General features: G+C 46.6%; 1 protein-coding gene across 2 annotated transcripts in view; it reads right to left on the minus strand.

Annotated features, from left to right (window-relative positions):
* The window catches only part of ADAM12 (ADAM metallopeptidase domain 12), a 341,670-nt gene that overhangs the window by 128,721 nt on the left and 189,773 nt on the right, over nt 1-23,176 (minus strand). For both annotated transcript variants that reach the window (XM_053207586.1, XM_027063359.2), the window contains exon 4: nt 2,275-2,353. In XM_053207586.1, the coding sequence (XP_053063561.1) occupies nt 2,275-2,353 (79 nt within the window). The remainder of the gene's footprint in view (nt 1-2,274; nt 2,354-23,176) is intronic.

The raw sequence follows: 23,176 nt of genomic DNA on the forward strand, positions 1-23,176 counted from the left end.
TTACTTAGATTTACTCACATGCAGTGGCTTTGTTTCCTATTGCCTCTAACGGCCTATCCTTGGCTCTTGTGTTCTATTTCTTTCTTACTGCAATATTCTTTGTTAGTTTTTCCTTGGTAGATACTCCTGGTGAGAATCTGAGAGCAGCACATTCTCTTTCTTTGTGTGCAAATGTATTTTCCTATGATTTTTGTAATTTTCCCGTGGCTCTCTGAATTCTAATTTTGTAGTTGCTAACGAGAAGTCTGTTGTCGGTGCAATTGTCATTTTGCCCAAGTGTCTCTTTTCTCTCAGGTGGTGTTACGATTTCATCTTTAGGGGTCTGCCGTTGTACTACAAGCCATCCTGGAGTGAGTCTGCTTTTTGTTCTTCCTACTTGGGGTGCATATCTTTCTCCAGTTCCAGAACATTCTCATCACACCGTTTAAACATTACTTCTTTCCCATTTTCTTTCTTTCTTTCTTTCTTTCTTTCTTTCTTTCTTTCTTTCTTTCTTTCTTTCTTTCTTTCTTTCTTTCTGTATTTTGACTCTGGAATTTCTATCAGGCCTATTCTGTTCTCTTTAAAATATTTACAAATTCCCCTGATTTTTGTATTGTCTTGCATTCCCTGAGGTGCTGATTCTCTTGTTCCCCTTGTCCACTGACGCTCACTCACCGTGGCTTTTCTCACTGTGTGTTTTGCAATTTTGGTTTGGGGCTCATTGCTAATATTTTTATTATTCTTTGTTTTTGGCATGGGCATCTCATGTGATCGCAGCTGTAGACATATCTCTATTTCTACTATTTTGGCTTGGCTTCAGCTTGGGCCCAGGGGATCCAGGATTACTGATTTGGGACCAGTTTGGATGTTAACGTATTGACCGGGAATTGCATTTCTATGTAGGCGTCAGACATATAAACACCAGTCGACTCCACTGCAAACATACGCTTATAAGGCTAGCTGGGCTCTCAATTCTCTTTTTCTTATGAACTATTTCTTCAATCCAGGATACCCTGAGACAGTTCTCTCTGTTGTCCCTTCTCCAGACTAGACATTCTTGTTCTTTCCCACAGAGGAAGCCACTTCCTGGGGGCCCAGCTTTTGCAAAACCTCTCAGTTGTAGACACCCACTTCTCTTGTCCCCGGTCCCAAGCACCAGTCCCTCTCTCGGGACCTGAGTAGCCCTTTGAGGTCCCATGACCCCAACTCACCAGTTTACTGCTCTGAGCCTATACTCTACCCCTTCTTTGTCTTTGCCTCTTGGGGATTTCTTGGACTCTCCTCTAAACTTGACGAGGTAGTAACACAAGTTCATACATGGTTATATTATATCCAGGACTCCTATGTGCTTTCTGCAGGCTGGAAGGTCAGTGTCGGGTCATTCTACCAAATTGCTGGGGGTCTGAAGGCATCAGTTTGTAAGTGCCACATGCACACAAGTGATAGAGAAAGGGGGAAACCTGGCAGGTCGACGACGGCTGCTTGACGACACTTCAACTGCAAATGTAAAGCCTTCCTCTAAGCTAATTCTTGTTAAAACAAATATCCACAGCTTTTTGGAAAAAAAAAAAAAAAACAACTAGCTTTCCTAGTCCTCAGAGGGCAGCAACTCTTTTTAAATGCCCATGTTCACGCGGGCTGAGCACACAGAAAACACAGCAAACACTTGTTAAAGGAACAAATAAAATTAGCATCTTTTCCAAGATACACATAAAACTTCGAATACCGGGAAAGCTAAAAGTGATAAATGTCATATGATGGTAACCACCATAATATAGGATCGTAAGTGTTTATGGTGGATTTATCATTCATATAGATAAATGGCTTATACATTTATTTCTGGTGGACACGCCTATAATAGGTAGGTTACATTTATAATAGGCAGGATACGTTTATAGGTTAAGCAGAGTCAGTTTTACTTCGAATTGTTTTTAAGGGACTTAAAGTATAACACAGCTAAATTCAGCCCAGGGACAATTGCTTTCCAAGCCATCTTGAAACGTGGCTAGGTTTTCTAGAAAGGATTTGCCCAACCGAGCATCCCCTAGTGGTTGGAAGGTGGTTTCGAGGTCGGCCACATCTCCAAGGATGATCCTCGCACAAAGCTGGCCAAGGCCAAGTTCTCCTGGAGTTATAACGGAATGCCTACGGCCTAAGTGATGCATAGGTGCCTTGTGGTCCCTAAGTGAAGCCTCTGGGCATGTGGCTTCACTGAGGATGAAACAGCTACAAAGTTTAAGCACAGACGTGACGGCGTGCGTGGTGTTGTGGTGGCCTTGCCGCCAGACTTACCGTGTAATTTCGAGTGAGGGAGACATCGGTGCCATCCAGCAGATAATGGGTTTCTGTGAAGCTGTTAGCGATGAGGCCTCTGTGGAAAAAGAAAGACAAACGAGATAAAAGGATGAGTGGAGAAGCATACGGATATGTTGCGAACAAGGCAGCCAGCAGCTGACCCGCCCTTATGTGACAGGTGACCCCGTGAGGCTCCCAAAGGACCTTCCACCTATTCGGGAAGCAGTCAGGAGGAGACCCAGACAGGCAGGACTCAGACACGTGGGCCTTGAACAACAGCTCCCACGGTACACGTGGAGCCCTCACCCATCCCCCCTCACCTCCTTCTTCTAGCACACTCCAGGCGTGTGCGCCCAGGGACCCAGGCCCCCACGTGGGGACACACACACAGGCACACGCTCTTCTACGGACGGCACATGCCGATTTGCAAGCTGGGAGAGTTACCTGCCTGGCAGTCACAAAGGCCCCCGCCATCTAGAAGCAGGGGCGAAGCCACCTGTTGGGACAATAATTCTGGATCCAGGATATCACCCCTGCGGGGACACCCTCCGGTGTCAATATTAACATGTCAAAGAAGCGTTTGGGACAACAGCAAACTGTTCAAAGCAGTGGTGCGGGAGGGGAGGAAAGTGGGTGAATGGAATGGGGTAATGGAATGCTGTGGAAGGAGAACCTCACACAGGAAGCCTGCAGATGGAACAACAGCTGGCCGGACAGAGCAAGGTGGGAGCAGAAGGGAATTCTGGGTAGACGATGGCGAGGCCAGGAGATCTGAGCTGTGAAATCTGGGGAGCCAAGCTGGTGTCAGAGGGGAAAGAGTCCTACACGGACTCTGGGCAACGTGTCGTTGACTTTATTTTATTTTATTATTATTTTTTAAACTCAATTTAATGACATTTAGTTATTTATTTTGAGGGAGAGAAGGAGAGTGGGCAGGGGCATGGGGGAGGGGCAGAGGGAGAGAGGGAGAGAGAGAGAGAGTGAGAATCACCAGCAGGCTTCACGCCGAGCGAGGAGCCCGAGGGGGGCCTCATTCTCACACCTGTGAGATCACGACCTCAGCCAGATCAAGAGTCAGATGCTCGGGGAACCTGGGTGGCTGAGTTGGCCAAGCGTCCGATGTTTGATTTCGGCTCAGGTCATGATCCCGGGGATGTGGGATCGAGCCCCGTGGTGGGCCCCTGAACTGAGCATGGAGCCTGCTTGAGATTCTCTCCCTCCCTCCCTCCCTCCCTCCCTCCCTCTCTCTCTCTCTCCCCCCCTCTCCCTCTGCCCCTGTTCTCCCCCCCCCCACCCCCAACTCACATACACACTCTGTCTCTCTCAAGTAAAAAAGAGTCAGACGCTTAACCAACTGAACCACCCAGGTGTCCCAGAGTTGCTGTAAATACTGGACTTTGCGGGGGGGTGGCAATGACTGGCAGTGGCTGTCTCCCCCTCCCCAGCCTCCAGAGAATGAGCCTCACACCATCAGCTGGGGGCGGCCCCGTCTCCAGTCCAGAGATGAAACAGGGACCCCAGCTGGCCAACCACAACTCTCCCCTATGGCACGCTGTGAGCTGGGGCTTCCAGGGAAGAAGTCTTGCCTCTCTGTTCTCAAAGCTCCAAGAACATGCTCACAGGGGTTCCCTCAGCCTGGTGCCTTGCTTTAGAGGACGCTGCCCAGACACAGCCACCACTCAGCCCTGACAAAGGGGACAATGGGGGAGACTTTCCACATGTGCTGGGGACCCACTGTGCCTCTCCCCTTCCTCAATAGCCCCCTCTCCTTTGCTTCAGTTGGCTTGAGTTAGGATTTGCATCCGGGGTGCTGACAAATGGGTAGAGTTGAAACGGAAGTGGGAGGTTATTGATGTAACAGGCGAGGAATACTTTCCTCATAATCGATTTCTTTAGCTCCTCTCCCAGCCAAGTCCAGAACTGAAAGCAATTTCCCCGTTTTACATGGACTTCAATATATTTCGGAAATGCCTGGCTTAAATCAGTTAGACCCTCACGGAGGTCTGACTTGTGCTCTCCTCACCAGCGAGGGTGGAAGAAGATTGTGCCAAAACATAAAACAGATGATCTCTCACACTCACTGATTAAGGTACCAGGATCCTCCCGCCCCGCCCCACCCCTCCCTCTGCTCAGGAATACACGGATCATGCTGGAGGGGGCCAGCCTCCGTGTTGCTTTTGATCTCGAATCCCCATCCTCTACGTGTCCCTCCTGTGACCTTTCCCAGGATCCTCTGGGCGGGTTCACCCAGGTTCGCCCTGCCAGGATGGGCAAGGGCAAGGGCAAGGCAGGAAGGTGTGGGAGGCTGGCGGCCTTGACGGGGGCAGCTGCAGGGGAGGCCGAGGGGAGGGGGACAGAAATGGTCAGTGTGTCTTTCCAGATGGTGGTTCTAAAGGGAAGCAGGGAGATGGGAGGTGAAATCATGAGGCAGGGACTTGAGGAAGTAGAGGGGCTGGAGGAAAATGGGGCAGAGAGGGGGTGACACAACGCGGTGGGGGGAGCAGGCAGAAGGACGCACAGAGCAGGGGAGTGGGGAGGAGGAGTGGGAGCCCTGGCTACACGAGGAAGGGCCTGGAACAGCCTCAGTGCTCCTGGGGAGAGAGGGCTTGGTCAGCTTCGAGATCACAGAGGAGAAGAAGATTTAACACAATTCAAGTTATATTGTTATTACTTATATTATTTACTGTTCATTCATAATTTTATTATTTTGCTTATATTTTGTTAACACTTTAGTAGTTCTGTGCTTAAAGGTGCTGGATCCTTATATGTTTTAATGTTTATTTATTCATGAGAAAATGCAAGTGGGGGGAGGGGCAGAGAGAGGGACAGACACGCAGGATCCGAAGCGGACTCCAGGCTCTGAGCTGTCAGCGCAGAGCCGGACGCAGGGCTCAAACTCATGAACTTTGAGATCACGACCTGAGACGCTCAACTGACTGAGGCACCCAGGTGCCCCAGGGATCCTTATTTTGAATGAACCTAATACTAAGAGGAGTAACACACATAGGAATTTGTAGAAATATAATTTGTAACACAAAGCGTAGAGATATAATTTATACCACAAAGAGATAATACTTTAAGGCTTTCTAACTGAAAGCTAGTTTAGATGGATGTCCAAGGAGGAGACTTGCTTCATGTATGGGGGACATGGGAAATCCACCAGGAAAGCCAGGAATTGGACAATGAACTTTTGGTAGAGGACAGTCAGTAAACTTGTGGACAAGAGGAATAACAGATGGACGAGTGGATGGATGGATGGATGGATGAAGGACTGAATTTCGGGCAAATGCTGTAGGCATATTCTTTTTGTCTAGGACTGTCCCCTCTCAGCTTGGGTAACCCATGCCCCATGTCCTTCCCAGGGACCACGACTTGTTGAGAAGCCACGGCTGAAACCGAGGATGTGCTCACTTGAGACTTTCTCAGACGTGTGTCTGATTTATTTTTATTTTTTTTATGTATATTTATTTTTGACAGAGAGAGAGACAGAGAGAGAGAGAGAGACAGAGCAGGAGGGGGGAAGGGGCAGAGAGAGAGGGAGACACAGAATCCAAAGCAGGCTCCAGGCTCCAAGCTGTCAGCACAGAGCCCAACGTGGGGCTCGAACTCACAGACCGCGAGATCATGACCTGAGCCGAAGTCGGACGCTCAACCGACTGAGCCACCCAGGTGCCCCAGACGTGCGTCTAATTTAAAAGGGGCTAGCAGTCAAAGGTCCCGTGAGAAAAGAGCGGAGGTGGACAATGGCCACATTGGAAATGGAACAGCAAGGGACCCATTTCCTTTAGATTTCCCCAAGGAGAAAAAATCCAATTAGATGGATGCTCTATGTCAGCAAATGAAAACAGAAGGTGAATGCATAATTTCATGAGAACATTCTTTTTCTCTGCTTATTAGATTAGCTGATCTAACAAGGAGTTCTGTTCCTCCCTACACCAGAAAATGAAACGCCGGGAGTCGATTTTGCTCTTTTCCATATGTTTGGCTATTGTAAGTGACACCTCGGTATTCTCTCATTTAATATTTATTGTGCTGGACACTGGGAATAAGACACCCCCCAGGCTCATCATCTGGTGAAAGACAGACCCGAAGAGTGATGAGAGCTCCATGATACGGAGATGCCCGAACACTGCAGGAGTTCAAGGAGAGGCTTCTAATCCAGAAGGCAGCCTGAGGGAGGTGGTACCCAAATGGATTATGAAACATGGGCAAGAAGAAGTCACGTGTGAAGGGGTGGTGAGGCAGGAGATGGAGAGGAATGAGGAAGAGACCATTCCAGATAGGGGTGCCTCCATTCTCAAAGGCATGGAGTGTACAGGAAGAGCATACTAGTGGGGGCTGGGCACCGGAAATGTGAAGCCCTGCTGAGTTCCAGGTGGTGGGTGCAAAGTTTGAAGCAGGGCGATGCACCGTGGCTCAGAGAGGCATGCCGGGGACTAATCCACCAAGTTGCAAGCATTGCTGACTTTACTCCGTGTAATGGGAGCCATTAGATGTGGCAGTGACCCGAGCAGACACAAGCTTTGGGGCCAAAGGCCGCTCTGACGGCCACGTAGATAAGACTTCGGGGGCAAGAAACAAGTGCGGCAGGAGGGCTAGTTAGAGGAAGCCGGTGTGAGCGTCCAGACAAACGGCCAGACCAAGATATAAGCCTTTGGGATGGGAAATACAGATGGGGGGGGGGGGGACAGAATTAGGAACCTCAGTTGGCACCCGAGATGGGTGGTTCATCCAGGAGGGAATGGAGATGGTGAGTTCCACCTTGGCCACGTTGAGTGCCGGGTACCTGAGAGACATGCTCCTGGATGTCCGGCAAGCAGCTGACTCCACGAGTCTAAGGTCAAGGAAGTGGCTTGGGGTGAAGACAGAGATGGAAACAGACAGCACATGCTTTCTTTACGGGGGAATAAGAACATTTACGTCCCCAACTTGGCAGAACCCGAATATACACACCAAAAAATCACAAACATAGGCACTGATAATAACACAATAACAGAAGAAGACTTTAACCCCCCACTTACCGCAGTGGGCAGGTCATCCAAGCAGAAAATCACTGAGGAAACAATGGCTTTGAATGACACGCTAGACCGGAGGGACTTAACAGATCTATTCAGAACATTTCGTCCTAAAGCAGCAGGATACGCATTCTTCCTGACTGCAGAACTGATCACATACGAGGTCGCAAATCAGCCCTCAACAAGTACAAAAGGATCAATATCACACCGCGCACATTTTCAGACCACGCTATGAAACGTGAAATCAACCACAGGAAAAAAATTTAGAAAGACCACAAACACTTGGAGATTAAAGACCACTGTACTCAAGAATGAACGGGTTAACCAAGAAATCAAAGAGGGAATAAAAAAGTACACGGAAGCCAACAGAAATGAAAACACAACAGTCCAAAACCTTCGGGATGCAGCAAAGCGGTCATAAGAGGGAAGTAGACAGTGATCCAGGCTTTCCTAAAGAAGGAAGAAAGGTCTATAGGGCAATAGGAAGAATCTCATCCTTTCCAGCCGAGCACTGTATTTCTAATTGCAAAGTCTTTGGGTGTATATGACTAGAAATGATCATTTATGATTTACGTCAAAACACTAGGATGTAGGGGCGCCTGGGTGGCTCAGTCGGTTGAGCGTCCAACTTCGGCTCAGGTCATGATCTCGCAGTTTGTGAGTTCAAGCCCCGCGTTGGGCTCTGTGCTGACAGCTTGGAGCCTGGAGCCTGCTTCGGATTCTGTGTCTCCCTCTCTCTCTGCCCCACCCCTGCTCTCTCTCTCTCTCTCTCTCAAATAAACATTAAAAAATGTTTTAAAACACTATGATGTAGATAACATTTTTCCTGATAAAATTTCTTACATCTCTGAAATGATTTGTGTTTGAAATAAAAAAAATCACCCCCCAATTGCCCTTTTAAGTCAATATTGAAATGACCCCACTCCAAGTTCACTATTATATAATTTAGTTATATTGTTTGAGATGGATTCCATTAAAATGAATATTTTATTCCCCCAAACATAGGAGAGCAGAAAGAAACACCTACTCATTTTCACCTCTGGGATCCCTTTCTCCATCCTCCTTTCGTTAATGTTTCCCTGTGCTGTGCCAGGACTCTGTTACAGGACTTGCCTTCTGCTCTACCTTGTTTCTTGGTGTCTTGTCTTCTCCCACCCTGGGTTGAGCTAAGGGGCAGAAGCTACACCCCTAAGCTAGCAGAATGCCTCGCACACAGGAAGCGCTTAATAAATAAACAGACGACAAACACGGAATCATTATAGAAAAGCAACCCAGTTGGGACAGAATGCGTTCCAACAAACTGGATCAATTAAAAATAAAAAACATGGTTTCAAATTGTGGTCACTGATCGTGGAGGGGGTCTGGGGAGGGGACAGTCACATTCACTCCCTTGTCATTTCAAGAATTCTCAATGCTGTCAGGTCCTCAAGACCAACGCTGACAACTTGTCCTCAATTTCAGAACTGCTTTAAGGAGGGAAATAAGGAAAAGAAAGCTAAGAGTTTGGCATCAATTATTTAGAACATAAAAAACTCATTGATGATATGTCAACTTTTTCCTATTATTTCTTTGAAGAGTATACATATGGTTTAAGGGTTTAATTATTCTGTGCAACATATTCACACAAACGCATCACGAGACGGCTCTTATGTGTCAGTTACACCAGAAGGCACCACGGATACTCTCTGCAATTAAATCACACACGCACTAGTGATCTCTCTAGGAAAGCCATTTGGTATTCAGAGCATCCAACCCAGTTTTCTGCTGAAGATTGACTTTGCTACAAGTTATTATTCCACAAATTACCAAGTCATTCATATATAAATTTGGGTAATGGTTTTCTTTACAAGAAGTTGGAAATACAGCTATGAACACGTTCATATGAGGGATAAACCATCTGGAGCTTCAACAAAACATAACACATAATAAAAAGAGTAATTAAAAATCATGATCAGGATTTTCCTAGTTACGAGAATGAAGATCCTTTATTGAAAATGGTCTATTCCTCAACCGGAGCTAAATAAATACAGAGAAAAAATCGAGAGGAAAATCAATATGTACCCAGACTGGATGCCTCACACACTGAAAACTCCTTGTGGTTTTCAGTGAAAACTACACTGGCTGGAATCATGGGACTCTTCACCCTCGTATCATTGGCTCTTCTGGACTCTTCTACAGAGAGATCAGACAACTGAATAATTCTCTATAAAGACAGTGCACTGAGGTATGAAATGAGAGAAGGAAAATGAAAAATAAGAAAAAGAATCCAAGATCTGGCATTTTCTACGGCTCAGCCTTGTTTGGACTACTTTTAGAGCTTAGCCCTTGTAAATATCTATGCTTTTTGTTTTCCCTATGGGGAAAGTTATCCTGGTAAACAGCTTATGTTCTGGGTTCGTGATTTGGGGAGTGAAAGCAACAGCCACTCCCTATCGCCACTACCATTTATGACTTGTCTTCATGACCCGCATGCCACCTCCCTCCTATTGTTTGCCAGGCCCTGGGACACCTGCCTTTCAAGTGCACTTTCAACCTTGATGCTGGTGGAGACCCTGTGGTGTAGGGACTGTTACCATCTATCTGCTTAGAAATGAAGACGGAAACACTCAGAGAGGTTAAGGGATTTGTCCAGAGCCACACAGCTGAGCCAGTGGAGACTGAACTTGGCTCCATTTGGCTCTAAAATCTACCTCATCCCAACCACTTGGTCCACACTGCATTGCCAGGCAGAAATGTCAGCACATGGCTCTTAAGGTTTGAAGATAAGTAGCAGCAAATCACATTCCAACTTTCCCCGAAATAACTTTTTCCACCCTGCAAAATGGGGCTTACGCTGTCTCCCATAACACTCAATTCAACTCGGCTACAAAATTCAAATTATTTTTGGTCGTAATTTCGGTATTTGGGGATCCTAACTATTTAGAACTGTGCGTCTGTAAGAACAATGAAGCATTTACATTCAATTTTCTTTTGTTCTCCTCTATTCGCTGAACTACTCGAAATGATTAAATAACTTTCCCCCTCCCACAATAAAAAACAAGTTCCTTCTCCCCAGCTCTTTCTCATTTAGTTTCACAAACTGTAATACCTACAACCGTTGAGACAGCATCTTGGGAACCATAGGGGACAATTAAGTTTCCCTGCAAAATAATATCTTAATGCACTGCTTTCAAATATGCAGAATTTTGGATCAAATCACGGGCCATTTCCACTGAAATATGTTACCACTGTCGTTTGGGGCTCTTCAGATGATCCCATCCCGCCATAGAATGCGCGAATCACATGTGCCACCACAGACAGTTGTAAACTTGGCCAGAAATCTGTGTGAACACAGCGGGGCCATGTTTGACAGCCGCATTTTCCAGGTGAGTCATGACAGCAGGTGAATAAGGTCGGGTTTCTGCCACTGACACCCCTCAGCTGTCATTCTACGTGGGCTTAAAGCTTTAGGCTACTCTCTCCCCTTTTAAAGGAGCACCTGTAGTTTCCAAGTCTTTTGAATGTGGGTTTCTAACCATTTGAGGCGGTTCTCAATGGAACAGGACTGTCTTCCTAGTATGGGATTTACCAAGTTTAAGAAATGGAAATGGATTATATCCCGTAAGTAAATGGAAACCCAACACACCATTCATTCCAGAGGTAAATAAAGTCCCAGAGCCACCTTCTGTAGATGCGACTGCAAGAATAGAGTTTACAGGTTAGCTAACGCTGTCCTTCCTCTTCGAACGTTTCTGCCAACACAGGTAAAACGGCTATGTTTTCTAGGCTTCAGAATTTTCTTCCTTCTTTTTTTTTTCATCTCTAGGGTTATTTCACTACCTTTATTTTATTTTATTTATTTTTATTTATTATTTTTATTTTTATTTATTTTTACTATGATTTATTGTCAAATTGGTCTCCGTAAGCAATAGTAGGAGCAGTCGCTAACATTCGTTTGAGCCCCTACTAAGCCAAAGCACTTTAGGCGCATTATTTTATTTAACTGTTACAGTAACCCTAGTGGGCTGGTGCCCGTTTGGAGGTGGGCAAGCTGGCATCAGAGGGGTTCAGTACTTGTCTAGGGTCACACGGCTGGTACTGGGCAGGTGGTCCGATTTCAGAGCCCCAGATCTCATCGTTAAGCTTACACTTGCCTTTTCTGCTCGTCTCTCTTGCAAGGGACCCTATGTTTAATATGCCAATTCCTGCCTCTGAAAACAATTAGAAAGCAACTGCAGTTTGGGTTGGGTGGGTCTGTTTCCCCTTTATTGCCAGAGGTTCAAAACGGAAAGGAGCAATGAGGAGCAGAGTACGAATCAGGTTCTGTTCACCTCTAGCGTGAGGAATGATCACCCAGGAGTAGCTGTTTTACGTGTACTGGCGTAGAAAAGGTTGTCACTGCTCGACACATAAAGGTGAAAAGGTGAGCAGTGTAAGCGAATGAGGAATGAAACCCACTCAGATGTTTTCACTGGTGCTACACATCACCCGAAAACCATCGGGTGCGTTTGACCCCAGAAGCCAAGTCAGCCTTTATTCATGTTCTAATTACCCACAGCGCCCCACACTGCAAGTGGTGTTTACGTCCGCAGCTCACTGAGCACCGCGAGGTCTACGATGTGGCAGGATGCGGGAAGACGAGTTATAATGAGTGGCTCTTCAAGTCTTCACGACGACCATTTCGTGCAGGTGAGAAACTGAGGCTCAGAGGCGCCAAGTGGCAATAGGGTGAGGTTGTTAGATGCTAAGATGCCTTATCCTCCGCCTTTGCTCATCACCTGTATACGGAAAAACATGCTTCTGTTTCCTCCAGCCCAACAAAATTCTTGGCTGATTGTTTTATTTATTTAGTTATTTTTAATTTTCATGTTTCTATTTATTTTTGAGAGACAGAGAGAGACAGAGCACGAGCGGGGGAGGGGCAGAGAGAGAGGGAGACACAGAATCGGAAGCAGGCTCCAGGCTCCGAGCTGTCGGCACAGAGCCCGACACGGGGCTCGAACCCACGAACCGCGAGACCAGGACCTGAGCCGAAGTCAGACGCTCAGCCGACTCAGCCGCCCAGGCGCCCCTCTTGGTTATTTTAACAGATGCAGGTCCTGAGGGACCAACTGAATACGGCGCACAAGGGGATTACAGCCAAGGGAAGTGCCTTCGAGGGCTGCGAGGCTTGGGGTGGGCCCTCCTTCTTCACTTTTGAGGCTCCTTCTCCTGGCCAGTTCCTGGCTCCCAAAAGGCTTCCAGGCAATACCTGCAGAATGCTTGGGCTGACATTTCCAAGTAATAAAAATTCAGATGAGAAGACAAATCTACCTTCGACATAGCTCTGTGGCGAGCAGTGCAGAAGCGGTTGAGAACAAACCCGGTTCCGCTATTTTCTTTTTTGTGACCTTGGGCATGCCATTTGACCTTGTGGGATGAGAGGTTCCCCAACCAAAACAGGGATAATAGTACCTACTTCAGAAAGTTCCTGTGAAGAGAAGATGTGCTAAATGCTGAACGTACGCGCCTGGCCCAGATTACGTGCTCAGTGAATGTGAGCAACCAGGACCGTTAATGAACCCCTCAGCTTCTGTCCCCCCTCGCCCCCCATCTCCCTTTTCCAAGACATCGTTTTCTCCGGCCCGACCTTCTGTGACAGCCTCCACATCCCCATCCAGTTTCTACACGACAGCCAGAGTCAAATTTCTACGACAACAGTCAGACCCTGTCATTCTTCCACTTAAAACCCTACACTCCCTTCCTACAGAGCCAGGAGGGAGAGCAGTTCAAACCCGGGAGTGTGGACCGGCCCCGCCTCCCTCTCCACAAGGCCCAGCTAGCCTCACTTAGGCTCTGGGGCCCTCTTTTGGTTTCTTTCCTTTCTTATCTCGGTCTGGAACGCTCTTCCCCCTTTTCCTGCCTGGCCAAACAGGGGTAACCCTCACGCTAAATGGCGTTTCCTAGAGCAGCCTTCTCTGCCTGCCCCTTTTTACATCTGGTTCTCCTCGTAGGCTCCGCTGTAGGGTCCCGCCCCGTTCCTGTCGTTCTCGCTGCCATTGGTGGCTTATCTGCTCTGTGACTTGTTCGAGGCTACACATCCTCCACCAGGGCAGAGGCCTCATCCGTCTGATTCTCTCTGTATCTTCAGCCCTTCGACTACGGCCTGGGACCTAATAGGTATTCCATAAACACTTTTTGAAGGGATGTAATAATTGAGAACGAGAATAATACATCAAAGGCACTCAGACACAATACACCTTCCTTACTGGTTTGCTGCACTTCTGCTGTGTGAGGAGGTTCCTCCTGCTCCAAAAAACAAAGCCCACCACCACCACCCAAAACACACAAAACCCGATAGACAAAAGATGCTTAAAACTTCCGTCACCCTGACCGGATCCGGCCTTTCGTCCACGCTGTGGAGCAAATAAAATGCTTTTTTTTCCTTTCAGTCTTCAAAGAGCAGCTTCTCAATTTTTAGCATTAGAACAAGTCTAGCCAGACTTGGAACCACCAAATCAAAACACCTTTTAATCCTTGGACAAAGGGCTTTAAATGAAAAATAAAATGACTCCAGTATGCACGTACCGTCCTCCCGGCGGCGGATGTTTGAGAGGCTGCTGGTGTTAGCCAGCACTTTCTACGGAGCCCAAGGCTGGGGGTCCAGCAACCCTGCAGGTCTGATGACCTGGTAAAGCTGTTTCACAGAGAGCTGGATGCATTTCAGCCCATTTGCCTCACCCACACCGCTCGATGAAGAACTTTTATTAATTGGTGCTCTGAGGCAAAAGAGGGAATTTTCTTGGCCTCAGCGGAAGCCAGCCAGCTCCCAGGCAGACTTGCAGACTGGCCAGCTGGGCTCTCTTAAAAATTGACCTACATTGAACCAAGCTCGCAGAATGTGTGTTAGATCAAATTTGTTCCCTTCTGCTTACTCAGAGACAGTTCTGCTCTGCAAATTTCCACACCATTGCTGCCAGGAGACAGATGCCAGGAGTGACCTATGATGGCAGGGCAAAAAGACCCCGGCTTTCTCAAGTTTTCTCAGTCAGCCACCAGACTATCCAGACCTTCTTGCTGACACTAACAAGTGATGTGCTGAGGTTTTGAAATGAGTGTGTTGCTCCCTTTTTAAACAAACAAACAAACAAGGCCCACTGGCTGTGAACTTGGGTGTGCAGAACTGTGGTCAGCAGAAGCACACCCTTGTGCCCATGATGGCCCATCGCCATTGCCTGCTCATGTCTCTGAGCCTGGGTCACAGACATCCTCCCCAAAAGCCACAGATTTCTGCCAGCACCAACAGGCACCAACGTCTGCGAGAGATCCGGTTTAAGAGAACGGACCTTTGGGGGCAATGAAGGGTTGTAACATGTAAAACTGTAAAGTGAAACCATAAGTCCTATCTGAATTCGGGTTGCTGTGTTCTTCATAGGAAGTATTCTGTTTTCCCACTTTTTCTTTTTAAAGAAACCACAATATGAAGTACACGTAATACCCAAGGTGAATGTTTCTGATTCCCAGTAACTGTTCTTTCAATGCTTACCTGGGGCTTTTTTTTTTTTTTTTTTTTAAATATCTGGAAGGGTTTTGCATTTAAACCCAATGCTTTTGAGAACCTGCAGGGAAGAGCCAAAGAGCAGACACCAGGGACAATGGACCATTGATGGATTTCTCTCCTGGACAAAGGCCATCCTGATCAATATTCCCCCAGCTGGGCCTTTGAACTATCTGCCTCCTCCACATGGGTTCTCCAGGGGTAAATGAGCACTTTCCACGATGCCTTGATCTCTTATGCAATTCCAGCCCCCAGGTTTATGAAGAGCTTGGCTAATTCTAACCGCTAATTTTCCATGAGCACTTAAATGGTTTCGTCTGAACGTGGTTGGGAATATTGGTTACTTCCAGCATTCTTAGGGTGGGGTCATAGGAATTACCTCGCTGATTTCATTAACTGCTACAACACAGGACAAACTATCACCCAGGGTCATGAAAAATTGAGATCTTTGGTAAGCATCGCAGTCTCAAGTTGTAGAACTGGTTAAAAGCCACGGCGGGGGTGCTGAGTTGGTTTCGGATTTGACTGAAGCAGTGACCCACGACATTTATGGAAACTTCGGGGCTCACCTGCCGTCAGTATCCCAGTGGATTACTTGCTTGGTGCTATTTGAAAAAGCTGCTGGCATCACAGCCGTGACAACGCTTAGAGCACTCAGCTAAGAGAGCTTTTCCCCCCGAGATGTACCTTCCGTGCTGCTATGCCATCGAGCTGTCCTGGGCACAGGGCAACAACGGATACCTTCTCTGTGCACCGGACCCAGAACATAACTTCCCTTCTCTGGACAGACTTTGGGCTGAAAAAAGACAAATATGCTTCCAACATTTCTGGCTTCCCAGCCACGAATCTGTTTCTCAGATGACAATATTGTGGTTTCTTAAAAAAAAAAAAAAAAAAAAAAAAAAAAAAGGAAAACAGAAGAATACTTCCTATAAAGAACCCAGCAACTAGAATTCAGATGGGATTTATGGTTTCATTTTTCCACAACAATCTTGCACGCAAAGTTGGGAATTGGGATTACATCATGTATGCTACTAAACTCATATTCTAAAAACATGCTCCAGAAAGGAGTTCTTCATTAAAAGCTGAAACCTTTCCATGTGTCTGGGGAAAAAAATAGCAAACTATATTGAGGAGGAGGAAGGCACAGCTTAATGATTAAAAAATGTCATTTACAGTGATCTGCTTCAGTAATCTTTCCCAAACAGTTTCATGGAAAAAAACAGTACTAGAATCACCTACAAGCTTATTGAATTAATCAACACTTCTCTGGGGTCAAAAAACAATTATGTATCCTGTATGGTAGAAGGCTGTGGAAACGGACCAAACTAGGAAATGGATAACATGTCAAGTCAGTGCTTTCTACTTTTCCCGTAAGGGAAAATAAGTAAGGGTGGATATTCCTAAAGTGAAACAATCCCACCGCGGCTCACTGGTGGTCAGAGCATTGTCTGGCCCAGGACATGGGGATCCGGACGGGCTGTTATCTCCCCCAGGCCTGGGGGATTGTTATTCATTTTGCTGGGTGTGACAGTGGCACCATGGTCACATAAAACCCCACATGTAGATGGGGGAAATGTCACGATATTGGGTGTCGGTTTAAAATGACCTCTGAGAAGGGGCAGTGATAGAAGAAACAAGTGTGGCAATGTGTTGAAGCTGACTGAATCTGGGTCATGGCCATGAGGGCAAGACTCTCAAGCTTGGCCCTGTTGACAGGTGGCACGAGGTAACTCTGTGGTGAAGGCGGTCCTGTGCCTGTAGGATGTTCAGCAGCATCCCCAGCCCCTACATGCCAGTCACAATCCCGGGTTCTTTCAACCCAAACTGTCTCCAGCCACTGCCCCGCCTTCCCTGCGGGGCAGGGCCCCCTCAGTCGAGAACCACTGATATGTGGGAGGATTAATACGCTATTTTCCCTCCTCTTGAATACATTAAAACGGTTTTAGAATAAAAGGTTTATAAAGTTAATGGAGGAATAAAAGTGTGAAAAATCATGGTGCCGGGTCAGCCTCTTGGGCTGTTTGGAGAACATTCCTGAGAAATGTGACCACAGAAGTCTGGGGCCCAGACACCAGGGAACTTCTGACTCTGGTCCTGGGCCTCAGCCTCAGAACCCACCAGGGGCATGGGCCCATCTCAGGCCAGAGGGTCAGATGCTGGGGGTGGGGGGGAACCTGGGCCCAGGAACGTGCATGTTAAAAAAAGCAGCTTTAGTCTATTGTTACGTTTCATTCCATTTTCTTTATCCTTTGTGCATGTGCTTGCTGGGGCTCACTCTCTATCTCCACCCAACAACCCCTTATATATATATATTTTTATACCATCTGAGGGGAAATCACAACATCATCGCCTTTCACCCCGTGTACTTTCAGGGTGTATTTCCTGTGAACAGGCATGTCCCCCATGGATGACGATGCAGCTGTCCGCTGCGATGTCACCAATGCGATGCCCTTGTCCGCTCTTCCGTTCATGTCCTCACAGCCACAGCTCGCTCCAATGCGATGCCCTTGTCCGCTCTTCCGTTCATGTCCTCACAGCCACAGCTCGCTCCGCAATGCTCTTTGCTCCGGGACGGGCTCCAGTCTAGGATCAGGTGTTGGACTAGGTGGTCACGTCTCTCTGCCTCTTCTTACTTCCTATTAACAACGCTGAGAAATAACGCACACACCGAATGACTTACCCACTCAAAGTGCGATTTTTAGCATACTCCCAGAGCTGGGCCACCACCCACCACAATCTGATTTCGGGACGTTCTCCTTCTCCCTCTGTCCTTGGCCCTGTCCTCATCACCCCTAGCCTCTTTGGATTTAGAACACTGCTACTGCTTTCCTTTTAGTGTTGTGATGTTTTAATAAAATGCTCCTTGCTGGCGGTTTGTCTGATATTTCCTTGGGATTCCATGAGGTTCTCGCAATAAAATCCGTCCCACGTGATGCGATGTCCACCTCAGGGTAGCCCATGTGGAGACCCGTGGTGGCCATCTGTCCCCCCCGTGCTGATCATCCGGTCAAGGTGCTGTGTGATGTCCACGCTGTATAGTTAACCAACGGGTGCTAATCTAGGGGGAGATTTGGAGGAGGAACAAGATAACCTGTGTGGTCTTTAAGCGCCTCCACACGGACAGCTTCTGATGTGCAAGGAGAGAAAACCAAAGGCTCCAAAACTTCCCCGGAGGCCCTTCACACGTGGGAATGAGGACCTAGCAGGCCGGCCTGGCCTCACGACCGATGTCCCTGAAATGCTCAGCTCACCTGTGTGGAGCCCGGGCCCCCCGCCTCCAGCGGCTTCCGCTTCTCGTTTGCTTTGCTTCAGGCCTTTCGCCACATTCCTGAAATGTCCACAGCAGAAGTGGAGGCCCGCGGCGGGACGACTGGCTGTCTTCTCTTCCAAAGTGAGAAGGTGGCCGCAGGGAAGGTGGTACTGAATCAGCCCTGGGTAGACTAACGGGGGGCAGGAAACTGGCTGTGGAGGAAGGGCCCCGGATGCTTCCTCCGGAATGGCTTTCTCTCGGGGCCGAGGCAAACCCAGTCCCCACTGTTTGTTGTGCTTGACGCAGACGAGCTCCACGGAAGGGGGGCCTGGCCCAGGCGGGCAGGGTACCTCTGCTCAAGAAGGGTGGGTGTGGGGGGACGGGGCAGGGCGGCAGGCAGGGGTGGGGGCCGCCTTCAGTGCCAGAGTCCTTCCAGAAGAGTCGGGAACACGATGGCATGGCCATCTCGTCACAAGGAACCATGCAAAGTAAACAGAACGGCACACACGAGGGACGGCGTGTTTACAAATGGGAAGGGACACCAACCAAATGGCAAACACGACCTTCGGGAGACCAGTTGACATAGAGGCCATCGGGCCACACAGCCAGGTGCCGAGCATTTCAACTCTCCTTGGCCCCGGCCTGCTGCTCGTGGGGCAGTGTTAAAGATATTACTATTATTTCATTGTAACGATAACAATTGCTCAGAAAATCAAAACCGAAACAGGCAAACCATTAGAACACCAAGAAGAGATTTCTAACGCTTTTTTATTTTAAACATATGTTCCTAAAGCCGTCGGCGGAGAGTGCCCAAAACACAGTATCGAGTCTATCTTCCCTTTTCTGTGTACAGGACTGGCTTTGGAAACTGCCTACAGGTGCCCTAAAACTTCTTCCCTCATCAAAAACAACTGAGGGACAGTACAAGGAGTTCTGAAGCATTATCTACTTACTTCGCTCACGGGGAGTGAGGGAGCAGTGACATTCGCGCGGCCTGGACCTAAGTTGTAGTGGGGAGACGTCGGGACACGGCTTTGCTCACCCCTTGGATGGCACAGGTGAGGCACCTTGTACCGCGTCTTGGAAAACCAGCCCCACCCACTTGGCTGCCCTGAAGGTTGGTTGTGGAGGGAGAGGAAAGGCTCTCCCTTCCCATCCCAGAATTCCACGGGGGCCATGGCTTCTTGCAAGGGACCCCAGCTGGCATTCAATCCCCAGAGGCCGGCGGCAGATTCTAGTCCCTTCTTTTGGCATATGGGCCCTGGAAGGTCTCTCCCCAAAGCTGTGTGATGAGAATCCCCATGCCCTGTGTCGAGCTGATGGGAATCCACACACTCCCTGGGTCGAGCTAAGAAGATGAAACAGACCATGCACTGAGTTAACTCAGTGATGCCATCGAGCATTCGTAACCATTGCCGAACAATCCCGAGAAAGCAAAGAGTATTCTTGGGGACTCCGTCTGAAAGCATCATGAGTTAATGTGCATTCAGGGCCTCCGTGGGCCCCCCCACCCTTTGCTTCAAAGATTCACAACCCAAGTGAGAAGGGTAGACAGTGCTCTCTGCCCAAAGCCACGATTCAAAATTCTAGCTTTGTTATCCTTCAGTGTGGGATTAATTATCACAAGGCCTTGTAGGGGACTCATTTATATATGATATAAAGTAGAGTTTACTGTCATTTTAAATAAAGACACTAGATGAAGTTGAAGCTATATAGAGAGACTATATTCTCTAATTCTGAGGAGACCTGTGACTCATGGTCTAGGACATATTATGTCTGGTGTTCAGAATAAGTAAATAGCTGTTAAGTACGTCTCATATTATTTTATTTCAGGGTAATACAATTCTTTTGTTTCTGCCGTATAGGAAGCAGTTGTGTAACTAAAATACAATAATCATCTTTTGGTCTAAATAATGATGACCTTATAGACAATAAACTGGAATAAAAACTGAATTCATAAGGGCTTTCAACAAAATCTCTCATTGTCTCCTACAGTATGGAGATTTACATGGATACACATAGGTGGCTCTTCAGTGTGATGTCAACAGACCATAGAATCTTTCCTCCAAAGGTTTACCACCAAAGCCCCAGAGAGGAGAAAGTATAGAAAGAAATCTGCAGTCGAGGCTCCTAATATTTCAGAAAAGAGCTCCCTTCATTTAAGTAAGAGCCACCATATTTGTGTAATGCTATAGTGAGTCTGTCATTGTATCATAGTTTTAAAGTAGGGGTGTGCTAAGCAGAGAGAGAAAGAGAGGTACAGAGGTTGATGGGGGGAGAGAGGAGAGAGAGAGAGTGAAGGAGGGAGGGAGGGGGAGAGAGGGAGAAGGTAGCTTGGTTGAACGCACAGATGCATTGGCTCTTCATTTAAGGCTTTCTGCCATTGCATTATGGGAAATGTTTATGAGAGACTTTTATGAAAGGGCAGGACAGGTTGTTAAGAAACATGAAGAAACATGTAGAATTACTTTACCTGGGAGGAAAATTTTTAAATAACATTAGGTTTAAAAAAAAAAAAAGTAAGAAAGAAAAGGGTCAGAAGGTAGGAGATTTGATGCTGGTGAGGTGTGGAACATTGGTAATTACCGATTATTAAAATATTGTATAATGATACTGGACACTGAACTCCTACTATGTGTTATGAAGGGTGCTAAGCACGCTCGTGTTTACTACTTAAAGGGCCTTATAAGGTCCCATAATTCTGCCCATTTTACAGAAGAGATAACTAATGTACAAAGAGTTACATAGTTTGTTTGTAGTGAACAGCAGACAGAGGATTGGGAACAAAATTAATCTTTAAATTTTTTTTATGTTTATTCATTTTTTGAAAGACAGAGAGAGACAGAGCACAAGCAGGGGTGGGGTGGGGAGAGGCGGGGCGGAAACACAGAATCTGAAGCAGGCTCCAGGCTCCAAGCTGTTAGCACAGAGCCTGACGTGGGGCTCGAACCCATGAACCGTGAGATCATGACCTGAGCCAAAGTCGGACGCTTACCCAACTGAGCCACCCGGACACCCCAGGAACCAAATTAATCTGACTCTAGACCCCGTTTCAAGATTTTCTATGAAGATTTGAGACTCCAATAGGAATAGGTTTTTTTTTTTTTCTCAACTGATTATTTAAAAGACAAAAGTAAATAACATTTTGGCTTAAGAATACAGGAAGGAAGTCTGGAGAGAACCTAGATACAAATCTATGAACAAACAAAGCGTAAATACAATACAACAAATGAAATAAAATCTCAAAACCGAGAGCTCCTCGTGCTGGATTATATTGCAACAGAGGATGGGATTCCGTTGCTGCATTAATTCTTCTTCAGCACCAGACTTTTGGCCAAGAAGGAAGGAATGTTTTGCACTTAGTGGGAGGTACTAGGCTTCAAGCAATGTGCCAATCAAGTCTTTGGTATTTTTTTTTTAATTTTTAAAAATGCTTTTATTTATTTTTGAAGGAGAGAGAGACAGAGCATGAGCAGGGGAGGGGCAAAGAGAGAGGCAGACACAGAATCCGAAGCAGGCTCCAGGCTCGGAACTGTCAGCACAGAGCCCATCGTGGGGCTCGAACTCATGAACTGTGAGATCATGACCTGAGCCGAAGTTGGACGCTCAACCGACTGAGCCACCCAGGTGCCCCAAGTCTTTGGTATTTTAATTCAGATTCATTGAATAAGAATCTCTGTGTTCATTCAATTTATTAACCTTCATTTGAATAAAATTTTAGTCTTTAATTTTGGTAAGTGTTCTTGCTGACAATAATTGGGTAAACTTTTGTGCTCTATGGTTATCACTGAGATGAAAAATGGCTTTGTTAATATCTCAGCATCTGTGCTAGACAAAGTCAAACATTACAGACATATAAAAAATCTTTTCTATATAAATGGGATCTACTCTCTTATGTAGAGAATGAGCATAGTTTCGAACATCAAGAAACTCCTTATCAGAGGGTTTTTGTTCATGATAAGATAGTACTGTTATCAATTCATGTTTTCGTGGATTTAAGAGATTTTTAAAATTCAAATTCAAATCAATCAAACAGTTTAGAAAACCTGAGAAATACTCCTTATGCTTCTCTTTTGGCTTTAGTCAGTCCTTATTGAAAGACAATTTTTTTCCCTCTATAAACATCTTCAAGATGTTTCTGTAAACAGCAATTGAAAACTTACACAAGTGTCAGAGTCTCTTTTATGTACCAGAACAATAAAAAAAAAAAAAAAAGGAACACATTTCTCTGTCTGCTCATAAAAGTAATTGTTTATTTCTTACTCTTTTTTTATGGCATCAAAAGTGCTAGAGCACAACAAAACCAGGGGACAGGCAGAAAAAAGAAATGAAAGGACATAAGAAGGTGAAGTCAGAACATTTTACAAAGCATGTTCCTTTAGGTACCTTGTAGAAAAGCAAAAGCAAAAATGTGTCCATTGCATGGGGACTGGAAAATGTGACCTGCGACTGTCCACATCCACTCAGGCGGCACCCAATCAACACGACTGGATATAAGTGGATTTATTTCATGGATATAAGTGGAGTGTGTGGGAATCTTTCATTGTCCCCGCCAAAAATTCTCATAGATACCCATTAAAAATGTAGCAGTTCTGAGAGGGAAGTGTAGAGTGATAAATGCATATACTAAGAAAATACACCTAAAATAAAGAATGGAACTTTACACCTCAAGGAGCTAGAAAAAGAATAAACTAGCCCAAAGTCAGCAGAAGGAATGAAATAGCAAAAACTGGAGTGGAAATAGATAAAATAGAGACCAGAAAAACAATAGAAAAGATCAACAAAACCAGGAGCTTGTTTTCTTTTTTAAAAAAATTATTTTTAACATTTATTCATTTTTGAGAGACAGGGAGACAGAATGCAAGTGGGGAGAGGGAGAGAGAGGGAGACACAGAATCCAAAGCAGGCTCTGGACTCTGAGCCATCAGCACAGAGCCCGATGCGGGGCTCGAACTCACGGACTGTGAGATCATGACCAGAGCTGAGGCTGGGCGCTCTACTGACTGAGCCACTCAGGTGCCCCCCAAGAGCTCCTTTTCAAAGAGACAAACGGGCACCTGGGTGACTCAGTCAGTTGAGCGTCCAACCGATTGGACCTGAGCGTCCAGCTCAGGT

This window comes from Acinonyx jubatus, chromosome D2, assembly GCF_027475565.1.
Source record: "Acinonyx jubatus isolate Ajub_Pintada_27869175 chromosome D2, VMU_Ajub_asm_v1.0, whole genome shotgun sequence".
NCBI classification, from domain to species: Eukaryota; Metazoa; Chordata; class Mammalia; order Carnivora; family Felidae; genus Acinonyx; species Acinonyx jubatus.